This window comes from Strongylocentrotus purpuratus, unplaced genomic scaffold (genome assembly GCF_000002235.5).
Source record: "Strongylocentrotus purpuratus isolate Spur 01 unplaced genomic scaffold, Spur_5.0 spur5_scaffold_16, whole genome shotgun sequence".
Classification (NCBI taxonomy): Eukaryota; Metazoa; Echinodermata; class Echinoidea; order Camarodonta; family Strongylocentrotidae; genus Strongylocentrotus; species Strongylocentrotus purpuratus.
Genome location: NW_022145601.1, coordinates 17,838,255 through 17,863,115, shown reverse-complemented (window position 1 = coordinate 17,863,115; position 24,861 = coordinate 17,838,255). Strand labels below are relative to the sequence as shown.

Sequence of the window (24,861 nt, the reverse complement as noted above, 5' to 3'; positions counted from 1 at the left end):
AACTCTAAAATCAAAGATACCATCATAACTAGAGAAAATATTTCAAATTAACTCATATCAAAATCTTGCTTCCCACCATAACCACTTTCACAAAATTAAATATAACTTCAAATCCACTGAACAAAATCATGAACTTCAAAAGATTTACTACTTCAAGACTACTCAAAGAAGCAATACATAAATCAAATTTTTAAAAGGGGTTTTATAGCTTTATTCACGTTTGGGCAGTCTGTTGCATTTGAAGTTACAGGATAAAAATAATCCTGATATGCAGTGTCTGCAATCATAGAGAAAAATCACAAAATCACACATTCACAGAGTTAATTTCAAGTTATTTCAAGACCCTGTCCAACTAGGTTGCTCGTATATTCATATATCTATATACATATGATGGCATGCACTAATATTTTATTCAATCTTCAGCAAACTAGTTGAATTGAAAACTTGATGTCCACAAACTTCTACTGAGATTACTTAATCATACAATCACGTCATCTTCATGATTTCTTCATAGTACAATATAACACTTAATACTGACAAAAGGGGATAATCAATTAAAATTAATCACACGTTCCCCCACTTCGGTCCTTATGACTTTAAAACAGTAATGTCCAGCATTAACCCCTTGGGTACTGAATTGTCATATTCCCTATTCCCTATTCCCTAGGGGGGTTAATAAAGGGAAGTATTTATGTTGGTAAGAGCTGCAAAAGCATTCAAGCACCAAAGTGAAACGTCCTAAATGGGAGGGGGCATATCACAAGCATACACATTGCATATATGATACATAATTTAGTTAATACCCAGATTATTGGAGGGGGTGCCCCCATCGACCCGAGGAATGAGATTCATGTGCACAAAAGACTGGTGATGTATGTGAATCCATCACCTCCAGGAGTCAAGGCGCCTCCTCATAACCCTAATAAGGCCTGGGGGGGGGGGAGGGGGCATTATGGCCCCTCTCCCCCTCCACGATTTTTCAAATTGTTCGGGAACGATTTAGGATGATGCATAGGTAGGTAGCGTAATTGCTATGAAATGGAAAAACATCCCACTACCTGTATCACATCATTGGCTTTACGTGATTGTCAAGGCTCTGCGTCGATTGACTGTGTGACTACATCCTGAGTTTACCAATGTTTACCATCTTATTTTCGTATATGGCTTCATTACTGAATACTAAACAGTTAGATGGGACAACATCAAGCTCGTTAAGAGGCTTAAAGACACAATGTATTTCACATCATGGCCTCCCAAAGAGAAAGGTTAAAGTACTTGATTTGTTTTTCCACAGTTCAATTAAATTCCATCAAAACAAAAGACAGAAATAAACGCAACTCATGGTGGAATTAAAGGTAAAGGCCAGTATTGGAAACGCCCCCCTCTCAAAAAATGAAATGGAAGCTCTCATTACCAATCATGTGAAAGAATATGTTTTGACTAATACATGATGATAAAAAATTTGCCGGGAAACCGCCTACTAATTCATATATTTGATAAATTTGTTTCTCTCATGGTCTGTGAGAGATATAGGGTAGTCCCATATACATCTTTCGGTGTATAGTGCTTGTAACTTTACGAAGAATGGGCCAAATTTCTTATCATTTTGATGATTCCAGAACCTTGCAGATGCTAGATGCTAGATGATCAACCTTTTCTGATCGATTCCACAACGATTCTTTCACAATGCAATCGCATGACCATAACTGGTCTTTACCTTTAAGCATACCTTGCTCAGAAACTGCATGCACATGCAGTGGCACATGACTAGTTATTAGTTTTCACTGAGGATACAAAGTGTTGAACATTATTATAATAACCCCTCAGGATGGCTAAATGTATATCCAAGCTTCCCTTAAAAATGTGCTGAAGAATGTCAATAAATTTCTTTCCATCAAGTCCCATTCCTCACCTGGGTTGAGAGTTACAGTTATGGATAAATGTCTTAACCAAGGAACATTAGTGTACTGATGCAGTAGGGACTTGAACTCAGTACTCTAAAGCCCATCTTGATGTTAACCGGCTTAGCCAATATAACAGTTACAGTATCAGGATGGACAAAATTAATGCAAGTGTATTTTATTTCAGACACTGTGATATGACTCTTTAATACCTACATGCTATTTGTTTTTACTCAAATTTGGACTACAGGCCTTACATTTGTAATATTTGTCATATTGTTCGGGAACGATTAAGGATGACGTATAAGTAGGTAGCGTAATTGCTATGACAGGAGAAGGAACATCCTACTACCTGTATCGCACTACTGGCTTTACGCGACTCTCAAAAGCTCTGCGTCGCGTGATAGTGTGACTACAGCATTACGCTCTTTACCATCTCGTGTTTGAATATGGCTTCATTACTGAATACTAAACAGTTAATAGACGGGACAACATCAAGCTTGTTAAGAGGCTTAAAGACACAATGTATTTCACATCATGGCCTCCCAAAGAGAAAGGCTAAAGAGCTTGATTTGTTTTCCACAGTTCAATTAAATTTCATCAAAACAAAAGACAGAAATAAACGCAACTCATGGTGGAATTAAGCATACCTTGCTCAGAAACTGCATGCACATGCAGTGGCACACGACTAGTTATGTGTGACTTGATATGCCATTGTTTTAATATACTCAGTAAGCCTACATAAACTCTTCGTCCTTGCCTAGATTTGATCGTATCCTAAAGATTACGTTCTTCCAAAACTCCTATTTTAACCAAAATGGGTAATGATGCTGGTCTTAAGGAGTGTTTTTTTTCTTCTCCTAAGGATACCAAGGGCTGAATACTATTAGCACTCCTGGCTACATGTATTTCCAAGCTTCCCTGACAAATTTGCTAAAGCATATCCAGAAATTTCTTCCCATCAAGTCCCAAATATGGATTAATGTTCTAACCAAGGAACATTACTGATGCAGTAGGGATTGGAACCCAGTACCTGAAGGTCAACATTACAGCGCCTAATCCACTATACCACGAAACCCCAAGTAAAGGACTAACGTCACCACTATCACACAATTAAAGAATGAAATTACAAGTAAAAGTAATCTAGTCACAACAAGCTCCTTGTCCAATATAAAACCATGCAGAATTGAAGCTATATGTAATCCCTAATGATGTTAACCAGGGACCCGTTTCACAAAGCCTTTTTTGCAATGACAAATGATAAAAATCAAAGACAAATCAGTTGATATCCAATCAAAAGCAAGGATTTCAGTAGCTTATAACAAAAACTGTCATTTGTCACTGATGACAAGTTTTGTGAAATGCCCCCCAGATTAGCCAATTATGGCGGTTACAGAATCAGGACCGACTAAATGAATTTGATTTTGTGTTATGTCAGACACTGTGATATGTACTCTTACCTACATCCTATAGAGGCCTTACATTTTCATGTTTTAGACAGTTTTATTTTTTATTTTTGTGTAGCAAATAAAACAGAATCCCTTTTTTCTTATCAAGTCATTAAACAAAGGAGTACATGTTAGTATGACGGCTGACTGTCAGTTCGAGACTATAGTCCTCTTAATCTTTGTCAGCAAATGCATCCCTTTAGCTTGATAACCCGATCATAATGTCCACTTTAAAAGAGGATATAATATATACTTAACATTATTAAAAAACCAAGCATGTTTTACACGCTTGGTAATGTAAGATAAAGCAAAAGCTTAGATAATGAAAAGGGGCTATACGTTAGACTCAATAGGGCAACATTGTGTGGGTTTTACTTTAACATATCATGTCCAATGATTCAGTGTGGGCAGGGGTGGACAGGCGCTAAAAGGAGATTGGGGAATTTAATATTTCCTTATGTAATTTGTTCCCAACCGACCCTCAGACCATAAATCGAGGGTTCAGTGACACAAAGATGTAACTCCATATTTTGCCAAAATGAGTATTTGATATAAAAATGTTCAGAAAAATGTGGGCTAAGAAACACAAAGACTTAACTCCTTACGGCCCAAGTACTCAAAATGGCCAAAATGGAGTTATGTCTTTGGGTAACTGACCCCTCGAAATGGATCGGCCCTCAATCCAAAATATAGAGCGGCCGGTGGGAAAACTCTCCAAACTCCCCTTGGCCAGTCCACCCCTGAGCAAAGGAGGGTTAGATGTAGGACCTAGATCTAGGGCCTAGATCTAGGACTTGTTCGCGGCTCTTTCTCGGTAGAGCCTGTTGAACTGCTCTAGGAAGATGAAGGTGAGTACGGTGTGCGGTCCCAGGCGGGTGTAGTACGGAGTGAAGCCCTTCCAGAGACTGAAGAATCCCTCACTGCGTATGGTGCGTGACAGTACATCCTGTGGACAAAGAGAACAAGACAGGTTAGAAGTTTCTACAGCTAAGCAAGGCCATGGAAAATAGAATAACATCTTTTAAAGTGTGGATTTAGAGAAGAATGATGAAAATATCCTGGAAACGAATGAAAACCAACAAAGAGATATTGCACATGGCAGGGCATAAACAAATTGCACTGGTAGGATTAGTAAAGGAGAGAAAAGTCAAATACTTTGGTCATGTTAAAAGACACCAAAGCCTCTTAAAGGATGTATTGGAGGGAAGAGTGGAAGGAACTAGACCGAGAGGGAGACCCGGAATCAACTGGGAAGAGAATGTCAAGAACTGGAGTGGACTAAAACTGCAAGAGTGCACCAGAATGGCAGAAGATAGAGTGAAATGGAGAGATGTTGCAATCAACCTCCGAACCGGGAGAAGATACTTAGATAGATAGAAGAGAAGTGTGGAAAGAAGTTCAAGGAGCGATCGTTCTCCTTCCTACTTCCTTCCTGGGCCCAGGTGAGTGCAGTACGGAATGAAGCCAGCATCTGTGATTGTGAAACCCCTTGCTGCTGAATATGAGGTGTCATGATCGAGTGGATATGTCACCGGAGTGCGGACCACGAGGTCCGTGATTCGAGTCCTGCCGCGGCACTAATGTCCTTTGGCAAGACATTAATCTACATTTGCCACACTCAACCCAGGTGAGGTAAATGGGTACCTGGTAGGTTTATTCCTTGAAATGCACTGATAACAGCTGCTGGAGCTAAAGCTAGGGTAATAATTTTTGAAAGCTCTTTAGAAGCGCATAGAGATATTATTTCATTACGTATTATGCGCTATACAAGAACTGAATATTATTATTAATCAACTGGAATTAGGCCACTGTGAAACCCTACAGAGAATATTATGTCAGCACATTCTAAAAAAAAAAAAAATAGAGAACAAGGGAGATATTCAAAGTCACTATTATCAACCAAGAGTATTACATGGTGAAACCCTACTAATATTGGGGCATGTCTGTACATCCTAAAGGAAGATTAGGATTAAGTTACTACAGAACTATAAGATTAGGTTATGGTGAATCCCTACCAAGAATATGTTAAAGGTAAAGACCAGTTATGGTCATGCGATTGCATTGTGAAAGAAACGTTGTGGAATCGATCAGAAAAGGTTGATCATCTAGCATCTAGCATCTGCAAGGTTCTTGAATCATCAAAATGATAAGAAATTAGGCCCATTCTTTGTAAAGTTACAAGGGCTATACACAGAAAGATGTATATGGGACTACCCTATATCTCTCACAGACCATGAGAGAAACAAATTTACCAAATATATGAATTAGTAGGCGATTTCCCGGCAAATTTTTAATCATCATGTATTAGTCAAAACATAATTCTTTCACATGATTGGTAATGAGAGCTTCCATTTCATTTTTTGAAATTGGGGCGTTTCCAATACTGGTCTTTACCTTTAAGTCAGCACATTCTAAAAGTAGAAATACATACATGCCAACATTTGAAAATCAGAAATCTGTACAAATTATGCTATTTTCAAAAAAAAGAGGAACAATCCTAACTCTCCTATTCAATACTACAGACAAAATTGTACAGGAAGAGGAACACCTGCATTAAAATGATAATTATCTTCTCCCAAAAAGAGGAATGTTCCTCTTTAATCTGAACAGTTGGTATGTATGGAAATAGAGAGCAAGGGAGATATTTAAAGTCACTATTATCAACCAAGAGTATTACATGGTGAAACCCTACTAAAATTGGGGCATTTCTGTACATCCTAAAGGAAGATTAGGAATAAGTTACTACAGAATTACAAGATAAGGTCAAGGTGAAACCCTACCAAGAATATGTTAAGTCAGCACATCCTAAAAGAACACATATAGAACAAGGGAGATCGAATCACATGGTGAAACCCTACTGGAATTGGGGCATGTCTGTACATCCTAAAGGAAGAGTGAAAAGGGTAGGATTAAGTAACTACAGAAATACAAGACTAGGTCAAAACCATACTGCATATGCTGCACAACAGTACATCCCAAATAAAGAGGGTATAATGCATAAAAACCCCTTCCAGGTCATAAAGAATCCCTGCGTATGGCATACGCCTGTACATCCTCGAAGAAATAGAGCTTAAAATTGGTTAAGTTACTGCTGTCCAGCAAGTGCACCACTCGGACAAACCCATCCACAGGGCTAAGAATCTCTAGCTCTGCAAGATAAATACATGACCAAACTTTGGCAGGAATCCATCGATCGGTTCTTGAGATAATGCGATCACGAAAACAGGACGTACAGACAGGCGGACGGACGGGCGGACATGTCAGTACATCGTGGACGAACAGAGAACCAAGTAGGGTCAAAGCGATAGTCCAGCCTGATCTAGCAACAAGCTACATAGAAAATCACCCACCCATCAATTCATTCTTTTGTCTCGCCCAATGCAGTTTGTATACAGCTTTTAGTGACCAAATGTAGAGCAAGACCAACTCTCTATAACAAGCACATTGTATACATGCCTGTTTCCCTTGGAAATGGTATTATAGTAGTTTGCACAAGTTTAGGACTGTCCGTAGAAAATGTATTAGTTTGAAGAAAAACCTTTCCGATACTACATACACACCGTAGCAACCATATTCTAGGTGTTATTACACCGTTAGTCCTAGCAGACGGTATACTATACACTGTACATTGATTCACTGTTCATGGTCGACAGCTAAATTATTGCCCGCACCATCGAATGAACGGAAGCTCTGATACCCATTGAATCAATATTCGAGCCAGGAAAAAGGAACAGCGCCATCTAATCATCACTGATGAATAACTTGAAAAACAGTTTAGCCAAGCAAAAATAATCTTTTCAGATTGGACAGCCTTATAAACCCAACAACAACAACCAGATTGTAACCATAGCTGCCAACAATTGAAATTGAAATTGAGGGAGATGAAAGTGAGAGAGAGAATGAGTGAGAGAAAATGAGAGAGAGAGAGAGAGATTGAGAGAGATAATGAGAGGGAGAGAAGGAGAGGTAGAGAAAAGTGGAGGGAGGAAATAATGGTGCATATAGTGCAGTAGGGCACAAAATATCCTGGACTTGTCTATAGATGCACATGTACAATACTTACAATGGCACCCCTGTATTCAGGCTTTCCATCTATTATCCTCATGTTCTGGATTCTGCAAAAGAGAGAGATGAAAAAAAGAAGAAGTTATAACAGTCTGTCCTACATCATCAATAAAGGATAGCCTCCAAGGCCTATATTCACCAAAATCCAACTGAGCCTGTGCACCAACTATGTACTATAGCCTACATGTATGGAATAAGTTGATAACTAACTTTAAAACAATTTTTTTAGAGCATCAATATTGCATCCCCGGCCCCCCCACTACGTGGGGGGGCCACTTGCGTGTTACCAAAATGTCCGGTAAAGGGGTACTTTTCGTGCGACAAAGTCCGGCCCGAGAATTGTAAAAAAAGGGATGTATTAACTTTTCATCCGGAGATTTCTTTAAAAAGGGGGTCTTTTTTTCTTTTTTTCTCTCGTCTCTTTGGACTCCTGAGAAATTATTCTGAATTAAGGGGGGTACATTGAGCATTTTTCATGATTTAGGGGGGTCTCCAAGGCAGGAAAATCCCGCAAAAAGCCCGCGAAAGGGGGGTTCGGAAATGTTGGCAGTCCTCAGATAGGGGGTGCTTTCAAAAAGAGGGAACGAGCATATGCGTACCCTAAATAACACTAAGTGGGGGGGGGGGGGGCCGGGATTGCACCATATTACGGACACTGATAACACGTAGGGCCATTAATTGTAAGGTTCTATGAATATGGGCCCTGGAGTTTGTGAGGAAGAGGTATTTGATAACAGTGTTGTACATGAGTTTATACTCTTATTGAATCAATGGTATATCCAATACCTTTTCCACATAATTTTCAGTAAAATAATTTTTCATTGTTGTCGGTAATATTTGAATATATTTGAATATGTGACTTTTGACATTGTGACCCCAAAATCTACTCAGTTCATCGGCTCTGCAAGATACATACATGACCTAAGTTTGGCAGGATTCCATAAATTGGTTCTTGATATAATGCGAACCCAAGAACGGGACGTATGGACAGACAGATGGACAACCCAAAAACATATGATAATACCCTATTTACAACCGCCAAGCCAAAGCTGAAAGATTTGATAGATGCTCCGGCAACAATCGCTCAGGGCTTTATTTTGTCAGAGATGTAGGGTTAGGGATGTAATTGGGTTTTAGGTTAGGATTACAGTTAGGACTAGGATTCAGGTTTAGAATTAGAGTTAGGTATAGTGCTGGGTCTGCGGCTTAGGTTCAGGAATTTGTTAGCCAATGAAATCGACTTCAGAGCAACTGCACCTGGAGCATGCATCATAGAACCCAAAGTCCCCCCACGCCCCCCCCCCCCTCCAAAAAAAAATAATTCCCAAATTCTCCCTCCACATATATATATATATATATATATATATACAAACCTTGTTTTGGCAATATCGACTGGCATTGATGCAATAGTAGTCACTAGACCGCTGATCATACTAGCACCAAAATGACAAAAGAGATTATCTTGGAAGTAACCTGAAGAAAAAAAATGAGAAGAAGAAAACCCATTAGATGCTTAGCAACATGTAGTGGGACAAAAAGTCGCGTCCAAAACGCAAAATGCAAAATTTAGGAAATTTATAGTTTCATCACCTAGAGCTAGAACCACATGGTTATATGGTAAGAAGCTTGTAAAGACATGTACTATCTCAATTAGGCTTAAAGGGGGTGTAGCATGACGAGACTAAATGTCTTTCCCATGGCCTGACTCAGGGCCAATTTGGTTTAATATGACGACGGACGACGGGACTGCAGTATTCTTGTGCGTGCAACCATAGTAGGTCCACGGTGCAACATACGCAAACTCTAGCGTGCGCTGACCGTTAATCAAGTCCAATCGTTTACGTGCAGTTGTCCAAAAGGAGTCATAGATGGCGTTAACCAGTATTTGCCACGCTACACCCCCTTTAATGTTACCTAGACTTCCATTGAGATATGTCAAAAATAACTTTTAATTAACATACATCACTGACTATCATGGCATTTGCATTCTGGACGAGTCTTTTTGTGCGACTATATTTCAATAAGCTACCTTACTACTATTACAAAAACAAAATTAAGAAGCATGAACAAAACGGTCATGAACAACCAGGATAATTACTAATTACAGGGGGGGGGGGGTTTGAAAGACAGAAGGACAAGACAACAAGCAAGAAAAATAACAACCAACGGTAATTAATCATCATTGCATCAGGACCTCGTTAAGGAGTGCGTGCAAAGAAAATAAAGGTCATTTCAACAGTCATTTATAGATTAATTGTTCTTGAAACAGCCACGTGAGCTTCCTTTGCAATGGAAAACTTGAATCAGACAACAACAATTAAATTGTCCATGGGATGGTATTCTCTATGGGTAGCATTCTTTTTTGCATGCATTAGTTGATGCTATGTCAGGCAAGTGCTCGGCAAGTTTGGGCCGTAAACATCATTGTGAAGTTTTTGCAGCTTCAAGAATTTCACAATATGAAAGAATGAGCTGGCACTGTTCATGTGAACATGTGTGGCTAAAACAACAATTTGGAGGTGCCCTGTGTTGCTGTTATACACAAAAATATTGGTTTATAAAAATATTCCCTTATATATTCAATCCAATTCCAATCAATTTAGTTATGTTTCCAACAAAATATTTTAAATCAATTATAAACATTTACAACAATTTAGGGATACATTTTGGAAACAGAGGGGTCCACTAAAAAGCAATGCTTGTACAATTGTGTAACCCTCAAATGATACTTAGGAATAAAGAGTGATTAAATTAACAAATTCATAGCTACGAAAGAAACTATGAAATAGGGAAAAAAAAGAGGGGATGCCAACAGAGACGAGAAAGGGATAAGACAGTTTATAGTACTTACAATGTATCTCTGTATGACTATCCTATTTAAGGAAAGGGTAATACATAATTAGCAGCACACACTTACCTGTTCCTAGTAGGAACTGTTTAGCCTGTGAGTAGGATGCAAGCTGAGCTGCGTTTACCACCATCGCCCTGGCAACGGTCGGACCGCATCCCTAGGAGGGTGAAAAAATGAGAGAGAGAGAGAGAGAGAGAGAGTAAACAATATAATTAAAGAAAAACTTGAGTCCTGGTAAAAAAAGAAAATGAATTCTCACAGAAATAAACAAAACTTACACTTAATGTTCAAGATTACAAATAAATGTCATTTGCCAAATAATATTGGTAGTAATTGTATACTGGCTGAGTAATGAGCATAGAAAGATAAGGAAATCAAGGTTATTAGCCCCGACACCATTTGTGTAGTACCATATACATCTTTCTGTGGAACAGTGCATGTTACTTTACCAAGACTGGGCTAAATTTGTTATGATTTTGATGGCTCCAGAATCTTGTAGTACACACCAATACTTACATGCTACATGATCATCTTTTTCTGATCCATTCCACACCTTTTCGTTTACAATGCAATCACATGACTAGAACTCAACTTTATCTTTATGCCTCTACAATCAATACTTGTCAACAAAACTGTGTTGCTAATTGGTAGCCATCTTTCCTTCTCTATTATGATACTCCTCTGCCAACGCTAATTAGTTCATTTTTCAGGATTTGGGTACAAATTAAACTACAGTTGAACCATTTGAATGCTCTGTTCACTTCTACCATGGCAAAACGCATTGGATTACTGCAGAGGTTTTTAATTGTGCTGCGCTTCTCTTTGTTGTACATGTGTCTCGTAACAACACACAAGTAAATGAGTACCCATATGATTTTTTTTTTTACTGCATCCAGCTCCTTTTTTCATCCCGAGTAGCTGACTTGCCAGTTATTCACATGCAAATAAAAACATGGCCCTTTACTTTCTGCCCTAGCGTACTGGTTTTACACAGCGCCATCTCATGGTCAACTTGCCAACAGTGCGTAACCCAATATCAAGTTCCCACTTTGCAGACAGAGGACTTGAAGCGAGAACCAACGGCGCAGCTAGGGAAGGCAGCGAGTTACGGGACCATACTGCCACAGCTGACCTGAGATGGCGTTAGAGGGGAGTTGGCGGTTGTACTTCTAGTACAGCATGGCTTTAAACTTTAGAGGTGTCGTGGCCGAGTGGATATGTCACCGGACTGTGGATCTCAAGGTCCGCGGTACTAATATCCTTTGGCAAGACATTAATCTACATTTGCCACACTCGACCCAGGTGAGGAAATGGGTACCTGGTAGGATTATTCCTTGAAATGCACCGTGCTCTGATAACGGCTGCCGGAGCTAAAGCTAGGGTAATAATTTCCAAAGCTCTTTGGAAGCCCATAGAGACGCTGTATAATGTGATATGCACTACAGTGTGAGTCAAAAAAAAGGTTTACAACTAGAAAATTGCTAATTATTTTTAAAATCATCTATGAAGAGTATATTATTATACATCTAATATGAAAGAGAGTTTTATCCCAAATCAAGTCGATTTTTGCACTCTTGCAAACAATGCCCCCTGTTCAACCAAGCGTGAACACATACCACACAAACATGGTACCAAATGATTTGGGATAAAACACTCTTTCATCAGATGTATAATAATATACTGTTCATAAATGATCTTTAAAATAATTACTGGTAGCAATTTTCTAGGTGTAAACTTTTTTTTGACTCACACGGTATATAAGAACCAAATATTATTATTAATATTTTTAATTCATTTGTTAGAATATGAGGATGAGAAGAGCCTACCCTCCACAGTGTCAAGAGGCCTTCTTCTCTTGTGATCCTGGCCAAGGCATTGAAAACACTTGTATAGCCTCTCCTCTCAGCCACTGGCAGTCTGAAAATACAATCAAACACAAGGATAGTAATTGGTTGAGTGGATATGTCACCGGACTGTGGATCGCAAAGTCTGTGGTTCAAGTCCTGCCACGGCACTAATGTCCTTTGGCATGACATTGATCTACATTTGACACTCTCAAGTTAACAGATACACACATGGGGAAAACCATTACATGTATTTCCACGTAAAGGACACTTTCAAAGATTACTTCTATGTTATCATTACGGTATTAATGCTATTACTACAACTTCTAGTTCTAATTAAACTAATACTTCTTTTATCATCATTGTTGTTTTTATCATCATTCTTCTTAAAGATGTTCATGTGTGGGTATATAGTTGTTTGTGAAGTAGGTGACATGGCGATCACTACCTACATGTACCACTGAGCCAATGGATATTACGCTCCTGTGCGTACATCTGTGTGCTGCCCTCTATATACCCACGCTTGGGTAACTTTAATATTAGTAGCAGTACCACCATTAGTGTCACAATTAATATCATGTCGTACAGTCTTGATACCTACCTTCCATCTGAAGTCATTCTGATTAGAGAGATTTCAGCCGGTGTCCCTACAAACGCCCCTATTGCTCCAGATATCATACCTACACCAGGGGAAAAATACACACAGCATCAACATGAGGATGCGCAAACCAAGCAAGGCAGAAATTTACACAGGATACACATTACGATAGTGCTATATTCACATTTCACTTCTTTCTACCCTGCTATTATTAAAGGCATTGTTTAAAGGTGAAATTCAAAGAAAATCACAAATATGTCAACTATTGTATTACTAAAAACTGGTAAGCTAACTGATGGCCATCATACAAGTTTTAGGTCAACTACATATCAGGTGATTTCTAAAAATACAAATACAACCACCTCCATAGCAGCTGGGGTATACGAGAGATTCGCCGGAAAATAACGATGTTTTAATGACGTCACTATATGGACCAATACTGCCCAAGCAGACGACATCCCATAAAGAATGAACATGATTACAAAGCTATTATTTGTCAAATTATAATGAGTTTAGTGTATATAAATGTAATGGCAAGTCAAACCATTCAAAAGGGGATATGACCCGATTCTGATAACTAAAATCTTTTGCTTGTAAATACACAGGATAGGGGTTAATTAACAATCAAAGAAACCAGACTTTTAAATTGAAAACCCCCGGAATGATATTAAGGACAGCACTTGTTCCCTCTTGAAACGCCGAACATACCGCGGTGTGTCCAGCTGAATATACAATGGCGTCTTATTTTGTTTACGAGCGACAGATTCCTTTATTTTTGTATCGCTGCATTTGTCATAAAAATAAAAAAACATGCGCGGGTTTAGAGTGAGGCAATATATTATACATTTAGCCTGACGGTAGTGAAGTAAGAGAAAGAACTCAAGAGAAGATGAAAACATAGGCACTGAAAATGTGTGAGATGTCATGGGACATCGTCTGCTTGTGCAAATCATGTTCATACTGTGATCTCACACATCTCAGCAGCGTTCGGAGAGCTCTTCAGGTGTTATGCCGGTGCTGTATTTAAGCGTTTTGTAATTTATAATCATCATTACTTCGAATGTTTCCAAGCATTGAATTTTGATAGCCTTGTTGAATCAAAGTTTCAACTTTGCAATAATGAAAATAAAGTTAGTTTTTAAAATCAATGAATATCTACTTTAACAATGTTTCCATTTTTTACAAATCTGAGATGCATGGCCCTACGTGTTATCAGTGTCTGTGATATGGTGTATTAAATATTGAAGCCCTAAAAATGTTGTGCTTCAAAATGATCATGAAGTGCTTCAAAAAAGTAAAATTTGAGTGACCAGTTTTACCATGCTCATTATTCCCAAATGAAGTGTTATAAAAACTGTTAGGAAAATGTTTTTTGAAATTCTGATTTCCAATCATTAAATATCTTGATAATCAGACAGGCGATTGGCTGGTAAAAGTCTTGGGATTCCTGACTGACCTAAAGGTTTATGATTATGATTGCAGCATGAGCTAAATCCAGGATTTTGTTTAGAATCTGAAACAAAGATACCCAATCCCTTTAATACTCTGTGAATCATAATGGTTGACGTTTGGCCTTCAATGTTTTGTTTGCTCACCTATGCCAGCCTTCATTAAAAATGGTGGAGGTTTTCCATCGGCACTGCGGAGGGAAAAGAAAAAGAAGAATTGCAATTTACATTAGAATCACAGAATCTTGGTGGTTTTGAGATCCCCTCTAAAACCCTAAGACACTTGGTAAAAAAGGGCTGATGAGGGGCACTTTATGAAACTCGTCAAAAAGAATGGGACGTACCATAAATCTTGGGGGTGTATCGTGAATTCATATGGGGGGGGGGGGGGGAGGCATTTGCCCTTGTTTGTGTTTAATAAGCAATATATAAGTGAATCAAATTGGTACATTTTTTAAGCTTATGAAGTCCCAACTTACAATGACCTTGACAAGAAAGTCCCTGAAGCAGCTTTTTTAAGCTTTTGGGATGGAAACACTGGAAAAACGATGAAATTGTAAAGCAAACCTTTGAACCCCAAACCTCTCTATTCAAATGCTGACTTTGTCAACACCAAAGATCCCCTAGTGCTAGACTTGGGCACCAGCACTTTAAAGTGACCTGTGAAATTGAGTAAACCACCAAACCTTTCTTTTATAGACATTGGGCCAAATTTGTGCAAGCAGCGGTATTAAACCTGACTAAATTTAGTTGACTGATCTATCGATACCTAAAAAGTACCGCGATTATATAAACAGAATATATAAATCACATTAACTTGGTCATGAAATAATAATGGGAAAATAATTTCACATTCAAAAGAATTTTTTTTTTTTGGGGGGGGGGGGGTAATTTTTATTTACTTTTAGAATTACGGCAATTTGTGCAGGATAAACACAGTGAAATTCAGTATTGTATATATATATATCAGTGGACTGTCTCTGATTCTCTATGCACTTAGGTGGGGTTCAAAACTTGCAAAGGTAAGGTGGCTTTCATGAATGCATGCCCTTAGTTTTTTTATGACTCACCCTATAGCCATATCAAATAACGTTGTGTATATTCCCAGCCTGGTGGTGGTGTATGTGGCTTGTCGTAATAATCCAGCTGAGAGTCTAGGAAATTAAGAGGAGAAAAAAAGAAATATTGTTTGGGTAAACAAAACAAAAGGGGGAAATGTAGTTTGAGACAACCCTTTAAATTAGAATGAATTATTTTATGGGTTTCTTCTTAGTACATACAGTTGACAACTACATTATTCATATCTCTTGATATTTTAATATTCATCTTTTTATTTTTTTGGTAACTCAAGAATGAAATGTGGCCTGGTTGAAATAGGGCCTTTGTTGAATACTTTTAGAGGTAAGCTTTAATTACTCACATTCTCAAGAAACAAATATAGGGACAAATCAATTTTTCACATTCTTATAAAAATTACAAATCTCGGCAAGGGTAGGAATAATTTTAGTTGATAACTGTATGTATGGAAACATATCTGTACTAGTTTGGCCAGGAGGGATTATACCTCCCTGCATGGTCACTGACAGGTGGTTATCTCATTAGATCAGCTCTCAATTAACATACAAAAAAGGGGACCATGGGGGGGGGGGGGCCCAACGGTCACCGCTTAGGCATTGTTTGCTATATAGAGGGCGCAAGTAGCTATAAGTAGTGCAGTGGGGCTTCAAATGGAATCATTATCAAACACATGGTACTACATGTACATGCTACTGTACCTTCAAATAATCCTAGCTACCGGGTAATTAAATAACAAATTTAAAAGGGCACGTTTTCTCTTGTAACACCCTGAGAAAAGCAGCTTAACCTCTCCTTTTGAAAAGGTATTTTATTCCATGATCAAATTTCGCTGGTACCCTGTCCCTTTTGAATGACTAGGGTAAAGTGCACTATGGTACATACCAGCATAATGTCAAAGGAAAGTGTACATTCATATTTATAAATATGTCCATGTACTTTAAGAAACCTTCATGTGACATCAGAGAGTTCCTAACTTTTTTTTAAACTAAAAAATTTGGTTTCCTTCCCCACATATGAATGAATGACTTCAAATTGCTCTCTTACTGACACATAATGGCATTTTTGTTTTGTCCTAAATTACAGAAATCGCACTGAATCGTCATTTGCATTTGCAACATTTGCTCTGGGCTATCAGTCGTCCAAGATACACATGCGGGGTAAGGGTCAGGTGTGAAATTAGGTCTTTGGTTGGGTTCCAGGTTAGGATTAGGGAAAGTTTACAGTGGTTGTTCCCTTGTCGCACTTAAGGATTAGGCCTGTGTAGGAAAATTAACTGTGGAGCAACAGTCGCTTGAACATGTGTCATGGAAATAAAACCCACTCGACAGAGGTGTTGTGGTCTAGTGGATCGTCACGAGACTGTGGATCACATGGTTCACGGTTCGAGTCCCGCCGCGGCACTAATGTCCTTTGGCCAGATATCAATCTACATTTGCTATACTCCACCCAGGTGAGGTAAATGGGTACCTGGTAGGAAGAAATTCCTTGAATGCTTCAGCACCTTTTCATGGTAGCTCGGTTAAACCCGGAGTAATGATAAGAACGCAGGGCCCTCACGGAGAACAGTATGAATACTGACGAGGCTACCCTGGGTAAACAAGACATACATTTATTATTTCTATTATTATTATTATTATTATTATGCAACCTCACCCATTGTACAGACCAAGTGCTCCCTCCTCTTTAATAATACTTTTGATGGCATGAACACTGGTTTTATGGGCTTTAGCACCACCTCCTTCACCTGTTACCCAAATAAATAAAAAACAAAGGAGGAATACAAACAGGAAGAGAAAAGGACAGAAAGAAGAGGAAAAAAAAGAAAAAGAAAAAACAACAAAAAATGAGTGAATTTAGAGATAACGGTTAGTTCTGGTCATGCGATTGCATTGTGAAAGAAATGGTGTGGAACGGATCAGAAAAAGTTGATCATGTAGCATGTAAGTATTGGTGTGTAGTGCAAAGTTCTGGAGTCATCAAAATCATAATAAAGTAACAAGCACTGTACACAGAAAGGTGTATATGGGACTACATAAATGGTGTCGGGGCTACCAAAATTGTGTGGTTAATGATATTTATTTGTAATCTTGAACATTCAGTGTAAGTTTTGTTTGATTCTGTGAGAATTAATTTTCTTTTTTTTTTTAACTAGAACACACCTTTATCTTTATTAATGCTAGACGAATTGAATTTGGTTTTTTTGCCAATACAAAGTGGTGAATGTTATTTCGTTACAGCTGTTTATAATCTACATGTATCAGGATAAAGGTTGAATATTTGGTACATGTTACTGCTTTCCTATTAATAAACAGAGACAAAGGTACAGAAGCTGTCTTCCTTGAAGATAGAAATTCGTCATAATTCTGTAGCCTTATTCACTTCATCGATAACTCTCAGTCATTTCTACCATAATGGTAAGAACTGAAAGATTAAAACAACTGTTCACAAAGCTAAGAAGGAAGCAGGTGATAAGCAAAAAAGCAAAAAGTAGAGGCTGACATTTTTTCTTTTCTACTTCAAACCCTAGTGATATGCCAATTTCAAGAAGGAAAACTGAATAACAAGCAAGAAAGCTAAAAGTAGAGGATGACGTTTGTCTTTTCTACTTCAAACCCTATAGCGATATATGCTAATTTCAAGAAGGAGAACTGAACAATCTAGTCCTTAAAGGAACATGAAACCCTAATGTATGTTGGTTTTTTCATTTTCATTTTAAAACATTGTACATGTAGTCTTGAAAGTTATATCTGAGCTACAGTACATCCAGTCAACCTGTCTATAGCGACCACCCAAGGAAACACAAAAAGTGGTCTTTGTAGACAGGTTCCTTTAGTACATGTTTCAATGAGAAACCATTTTCAAGGGAAACAAAAAAAATGTGGTCTTTGAAGGCAGGTGGTCTTTGTAGGCAGGTGATCACTAAAGCAGGTTTGACTATATTATGAACTCACCACTCATCTGCATCCTGTTCTTAACCAGGTCTAGAGGCTGGACAAATACTGTAGCTGCCATTCTATCAAAGAGAACAAAGAAGAAATCATTCTTGATTTTTATTTCAACAAGGGAAACGCTCTCGGCGGTCTCGCCTGCATAACGTAATTCAATATGATAAACAAAAATGTCAATGACATAGCGCTCATCCGCATCTCCCAACAACAAATATCGTAAATTTTATGTGGTACACTTTTGAACTGGTCAAACAATCAAAATTTGATGCCCTGGAAGGGACATAATTTCATTTCATTTGCATAAAGTACCATAAATAATCAATATAGAGCAACATCTCACAATTCTGTGTTGAAGTTTAGTGTTCCAAATTTAGCTCCATCAGATAAGGCAAACCAAATCAAAATCGGTCAAGAAATGAGGGAAAAGAAGCAATTTTTGTTATTTTTGGAATAAATTTGCATAAATTACCATAATCAATTAAAGGAGAGCAATTTCCAAATTCTGTGTAGAAGTTTAGTGTACCAAAGTTAGCTCTACGATATAAAGCAAACCAAATCAAAATCGGTCGAGAAATGAAGGAGAAGAAGCCTTTTTTGTGATTTCGAATAAATTTGCATAAATTAGCATAAATAATGAATTTCACGATTCTGTGTAGAAATTTTAAATCCCCCTCCTAGCCCTATCATATGAAACAATCAGAATCAAAATCGGTTGAAAAATAACGAAGAAGAAGCATTTTGAAAATCCTGATGTTGATGCCACAACAAAGTCTAAGTTTGTTGACCTTAAATGACCTTTGACCTTAACTTAGTGACCTGAAATTCAACTCACATGATTGGGGAGACTTGATAACCCTATAGTCCAAGTTTCATTGACTAAGAACTTATACTTTCAAAATTATATCAAAAATTCAAAAACTTAACCTTAGCTTAAGTTTTTGATGATGATGCTACAACATAGTCCAAGTCTGTTGACCTGAAATGACCTTTGACCTTGACTTTGTGATCTGACATTCTACTCACATGATTGGGGATACTTGATTACCCTACAGTCCAAGTTTCATTGACTAAGAACTTATACTTTCAAAATTATATCAAAAATTCAAAAACTTAACCTTAGGTTAAGTTTTTGATGTTGACGCCGCCGCCGCCGTCGCCGCCGTCGCTGCCGTCACCGGAAAAGCGGCGCCTATGTCTCGCTTTTTGCTACGCAGGAGAGACAAAAATCAAATCACAAGCACTAAAAATTAAAGGTCTATCAGGTTATGATCCAGGAGGGTGTTTCACAAAGATCCTAAGTTGGACTTAACAATGACGGAAAGCCATTAAATGTTGTACAAAATATTTTAAAAGGCATCAAATGCTGATTTAAATCATTCATATTTTCAATTATCAAGGATATGTCATGTTCTTGATGTGGAATTTATAAAAAGTCTAAAATACTTGAATTTTCACTTTTTAATATATTTTATTTCAAGAATACAAATAGCTTTCCATAATTTTTAAGTCCAACTTAGAATTAAGTTCGTCTTAGGATCTTGGTGAAACCACCCCCCCCCCCTTCCCCCTCCCAGGTCTCAACACTCACAGGCGTGCTAATCAGTTCATGGTGATCTCAACTGGCATACCGCCATCTACTGAGGCCATTAAACAAAAATATACATGTTTAGCGTCCCCGCTCGCTTCCTTTTTTTGGGGGGGGGGGGGCCTGCTATTTTTTTTTTTTGAAATTTGAAAAAAAACAGAAAAACGTCGGCGGCAATCTTGAAAAATAGCCCAACTGTCAAGGAAAATGTACCGAGCGGCCATTTAGAAAGAAGAAAAAAAAAAGGGCCTCCTCTTTCCTATTTTTTGAGAAAACAGGACGCTAAACATGTTTTGTTTTTATTTGGCCTGATATTATTTAGCATCCCACATCACGACGTCCCAGTGTCGCACTGCATGCATTTCCCTCATATGCAGCACATTTTACGGAAGCGTCATCAACACATGTCAGAGGTCAACATCATAAAATGCAGATCGTCAAGTCATCCGTTATATGTGGAAAGGAAGCAAGCTGTATTGCTCTGGTAAGATAATTGCTAATTTTAGGTTATTTTTACCTTTTGTTAGCGCTTCATTAGGAGTAGGAGCAGGATAGCAAATGTTAGCCAGCTACATGTACTTCAGATGCATTTTTTTATTTTAGGGCTTGTTTACCTGCCTCTCCACGCGCCACGCAGGTCTATGGGCGCCATTTAGGGCTTGATATCAATATCATATTTTACATTATCACCAAGCCCTAGCAAAACCCAGGAAATTTTCAGCAACGTAACTTAACTGTATTAGTATTGTATTAGTAATTTACATTTGAGTCGACATTCGTTACTCGATCATATTCATAATCATCAACGTTGTCATTGTCAATCTCATTGATTATTTAAATTGTTTAAATCTGTAGCGGCTCTTACATTCGCCCTACTTTTACCGTACATGCATGTTCACACTTCACAGTTATTTTCCATCACGCTACTTATTTATATTCATTTTTTGGAACATGGTGTATTTTCCTTCAATCACGCATTGTGTTTCCGCGCACCGGTTCACCCGTGTATTTTCAACGCCACAAGGTTTTACTTTACTCCCGCTTACACCTCGGTCGAGTCCACACATCTCTGTGATCCTCTCTCTACACTCGAGATTCTTCTGTGCCTTTCGCCTATCCTACTCTTTCTCTGCCGAGTTCATCGGGCTGCAGTCTCCCAGTGGAACGTTATAGTCAGCACCGACATGGTGCCTGACTCTCCGCTGGGAGCTGCCAGTTTCTTCGTTCTGGTAGCTCTTTCCACTCTCGAGCTCAGACAATTTACCGCAGCTCATCTAAACATTTCTTCATCAAAGTCCTGGTCATTCATCGAGCGACTCACTGCTCTTCTTAATTACCGGCTTTGCATGTCTACCTTTCTACTCTTCGCTTCCGACAGCGAACGACCCACTGTTCTGACTTCGAGCGCCACTGTTCTTCTCTTCTCTTCTCGTCTGAGAGCTTTGATCTTCACCATTTTTATCACGAGCGTCAGCGTCGAGATCCTTCGAGGTTCTTCAGCCACAAATTCGAAGCTGCATCTCCGCCTTCAATCCTCCGCATATTCATCGCATGAGCCCCTTCCTTTTATCACGAGCGTCAGCGTCGAGATCCTTCGAGGTTCTTCAGCCACAAATTCGGAGCTGCATCTCCGCCTTCAATCCTCCGCATATTCATCGCATGAACCCCTTCCTTCGTTCTTCACATCTCTTCTTTTCATTGGACTTTCGACGTCATTTCATATATGTCGTAAGCTCTTTTCATTCATTATGTACATTGCATTTATTCATGTTCATTCTCATCATTGATCATTATGTACTCTCCGTGCAATATTCACATTATAAGTTTTCTCTATTTGCTTGACTGCACTTTGCAAGTGTATTGTCAGCTTTGTTGATACCTCAATAAACATAACGAAAAGGGAATACTTTCTTTCATGTATTTTATTGTCAGTGCAACCTTGCTTCCTCGTAGCTAAAATAAAAATAAGAGTTATGTTGTGTGACATAACAGCTTTAAAGCCAGACTTGACAAACACTGGAAGAAGGAGCAATATCATTCACCCTTCTCCCAGTTGACACTCCAGTTATGACAATCCTGATATGACCCAGCAAGCAAGATACAGATGTAAAATGACTATGGTGCAAGACCCGGAAGCTGGGACATCCCCCCCCCCCCTTGAAGTTAGACCTGGAAGCTTGGCAGCTGGAGACGGCTTTCTTCCAGAAGCTTTGGTATTCAAGGTATTCAAGGTGACGAGTGAACACGCTTTCAAATATCCATTCACATGATTCACGATACCTCAGTCACAGTCACACATTCATTTCTCTACAAATCAATATCATATCATTTGAAAGTATCATACAGCAGGTTTTACAAAATATTGCGTGAATGTAATGCAGTACAGTGTAACTCGTCTTAAGACACAGCCAGGGTGGTATGCTGCTATGTGTGATGTTAATACTTTGTTAGTGTTACTTACACAATGAACAACTTGCTGACATGACAATATTTATTACATGTGGGACTGATGACTATCCTCGCAAGGCATTACTTAGGGGTTTGGGGGAAACTAGCTGCTTTATTCAATATTCTTAAGACGGAAAGCACATCAAAGGCATAATATAATATAAAGGATGAATAACTTACCCAGCTGTTCCTCCGAAGAGGAATTTAATCGCATTTGGAATGGGCGTTTGCTTGGCATTTGATGACATTTTGACAATCGGGAAAGTTAATGCAATTGTGAACGTAGATGGCGTGCAAGCATTTCTTGTCGTCACGTAGACATTATTTTTAAAGCAAACTGTTATACACCGATTCGGTTTGGGGGTTTTATGTACCTGCCCGCCGGTTCATTTCTTTCTCCGCCCCCGCCCCCTTCACCCTCTTTTAATACATGCCAAATTTGCCTGTATGGTATTCCATTTTCTTTCCTCTTTCTCCATCTCAGATCATCTCAGATCAATGTATTCAAGTATTATTCTGCCATTAATCTCTTGCCATATTTTCTTTTAACCTGTACATTTCCTACATCATGTTTTCCTTCTCTTGAGCTAATTATTATTTTTTTTATTTATGTTTTATTTCTACATTAACTGCATATGAAAAGAGTTTACAAAGTATCGCATATACAAGGTAACAAAACATGTACATAATAGTCGATAGATATAAAACAACGATTCAATGGCAAGTCATTAAATACAAATGATGCTAACAATAATCTGCAGCCTGAATGAGGAGGAAACCTTGGAAGCATTCGGAAGCATAATATGCTTGTATTTTAGGTTCCCTTTACAATAATACGTTTCTTTACATAATATATAAAAACAAAAAACAAAACAAAAGAAGACCAAAAACGGGTGTTTTATCGTTTCCTTTCTTTTCCCCTGTTGTGAATCACTTGTTTGTATTTTCTTCATTTAACAAGTGTTATAAAGACATCCATGAAATAATGATATCGAATTTTGAATTGATGAAGAAAGAAAAAGAATTTGATGGTTAAGATTCTTTATTCACGCATCTTTTGAACACTGTCCTGTTATCATCACATTTCACTTCTTAGAATACAGCGGAAATGTTCTAGCAAATATAGTTCATCCTAACTTTTTCTTTGTGTGCCTCTGATGAGGTTTTTATTTACATTCAAACATCAAAATAATAAGGTTGTGAGAACAAATACAATTGACGTAAAATGTTATCAATAGAAATCACATATTTTCTCAAATATACATTATTTTGCTGCTTTTCATCTATATAAAAAAAGTAAACATTTTTTTTTTGCTCAAGGGGGGGGGGGGGGGGGGGGGGGGTCTGAGGGGGGATGCTGAGGGGGGAGGTTTCATCCCCCCCCCAAAAAAAATATAATAATAATAATAAATAATAATAATAATAACAATGATAATAATAATAATAGATAATAATAATTTTTTTTTTTTAAATAAAAAAAAAAAAAAAAAAAAATGAATGAATAAAATAATGCTGTTGTCTCTTCATTTTCAACCTTTCTCTCGCTGACTTCGATCCTTCCCCTTATAGGATATAGGAGAGGAAAGGAGACGAGAGCGAAGAGAGACACAGGGAGGATGGACAATTATATACAGGGAACTTGGGAAAAGAGTGGAACGGAGGAGAGGTGAGAGATAAAGAAAGGGTAAGAGGGAGAGGGGGAGACAGAAAGCGAGAAAGAGACAGATATACGGAGAGAGAGAGAGAGATAGAGAGAGGGGGAGGAGGACGAGGAGGAGGAGGAGGAGGAGGAGAAGGAGGGTACGAGAAGTCGTTTTGCGAGAGAAAATTAATGCTGGGTGTTGAATTTACAATGAGAAAAAAATAGGGAGACAGAGATGAGAGGAGAAAAATTGAATGACATGTACACACATATAGTAAAGAGAGAGAGAGTGAGAGAGAGAGAGAGAGAGAGGGAGAGAGAGAAAGAGATGGTAGGGGAAATTTTGAGATTCAGGGAAAGAGGAGAGGAAAAAGAAAGACAAAAGAGAACGTATGTTCGGTCTGATCTATTGAAAAGCACAACCTTTTATCTGTCTTTGTCACGTCAATTAATCATTAATTCTTCGTGAAAGATAATAGTTTCGCACCAAGTGGTCACTGCATGGTCAGCGGTGATTTTGAGCGGCGACGACCGGATGTTCGCTTCGACGTCGCCTCGCTTCCTCCCGACGGCATATCGCTTCGGCGGTGGCGCCCCCGTTCTGGGCATCGCCAAGATCTTGCCCTATTTTTATCTTTTAATTACTTAACAGCAAAGGGTTTGATCCTTAGCACTTAAGGATCAAACACTCTGCTGTAAGGAGCGAACGTTATTAAAAGGGGCAGGAACCAAGACGTCTGTACCATTGTATATTTTCACTCTTGTGAGGAATTATCTTGATGAAATAATGGTCGCTTGAGAAATGACTTGAGAAATGAACAATACCTACTAGTATGATTGATATTCTTTTCTTAAAGTGACTTGGTGACATGATTGAAGGTTGTTTGCTTAATTTGTGTATAAAATGTTACTTACTATATTCCTTCTACTGTATAACCCTCTGACATGCAAAAAAGCCTGAAAAAAATTCTCAAACCACGAAGATATCTATGGTTTTCTTTGAAGG

At 38.3% G+C, this 24,861-nt stretch overlaps 1 protein-coding gene across 1 annotated transcript; it reads right to left on the bottom strand.

Annotated features, from left to right (window-relative positions):
• Positions 1–3,924: 3,924 nt before the first annotated feature.
• On the bottom strand, positions 3,925–22,484 carry LOC593176 (mitochondrial 2-oxoglutarate/malate carrier protein). Its single transcript, XM_030986953.1, has 11 exons — positions 22,394–22,484; positions 18,184–18,245; positions 16,886–16,976; positions 15,226–15,309; positions 14,303–14,346; positions 12,711–12,789; positions 12,092–12,182; positions 10,332–10,422; positions 8,788–8,887; positions 7,413–7,464; positions 3,925–4,295 (listed from the first exon to the last, which is right to left on the bottom strand). The coding sequence occupies exons 1-11, from the start codon at positions 22,459–22,461 to the stop codon at positions 4,137–4,139; spliced, it is 921 nt and encodes a 306-aa protein (XP_030842813.1). The 5' UTR covers positions 22,462–22,484; the 3' UTR covers positions 3,925–4,136.
• Between the last annotated feature and the right edge of the window lie 2,377 nt (positions 22,485–24,861).

What these genes read in the sequence shown, in the direction of transcription:
- LOC593176 (XM_030986953.1), bottom strand. Translation starts at nt 22,461, where the DNA reads ATGTCATCAAATGCCAAGCAAACGCCCATTCCAAATGCGATTAAATTC. An exon ending in AGAATGACTTCAGATGGAAG is followed by an intron (nt 12,183 to 12,710) that starts GTAGGTATCAAG and finishes TTGTATTTTCAG; the next exon opens with ACTGCCAGTGGCTGAGAGGA. An exon ending in CTGAATACAGGGGTGCCATT is followed by an intron (nt 4,296 to 7,412) that starts GTAAGTATTGTA and finishes CTTTGTCCACAG; the next exon opens with GATGTACTGTCACGCACCAT.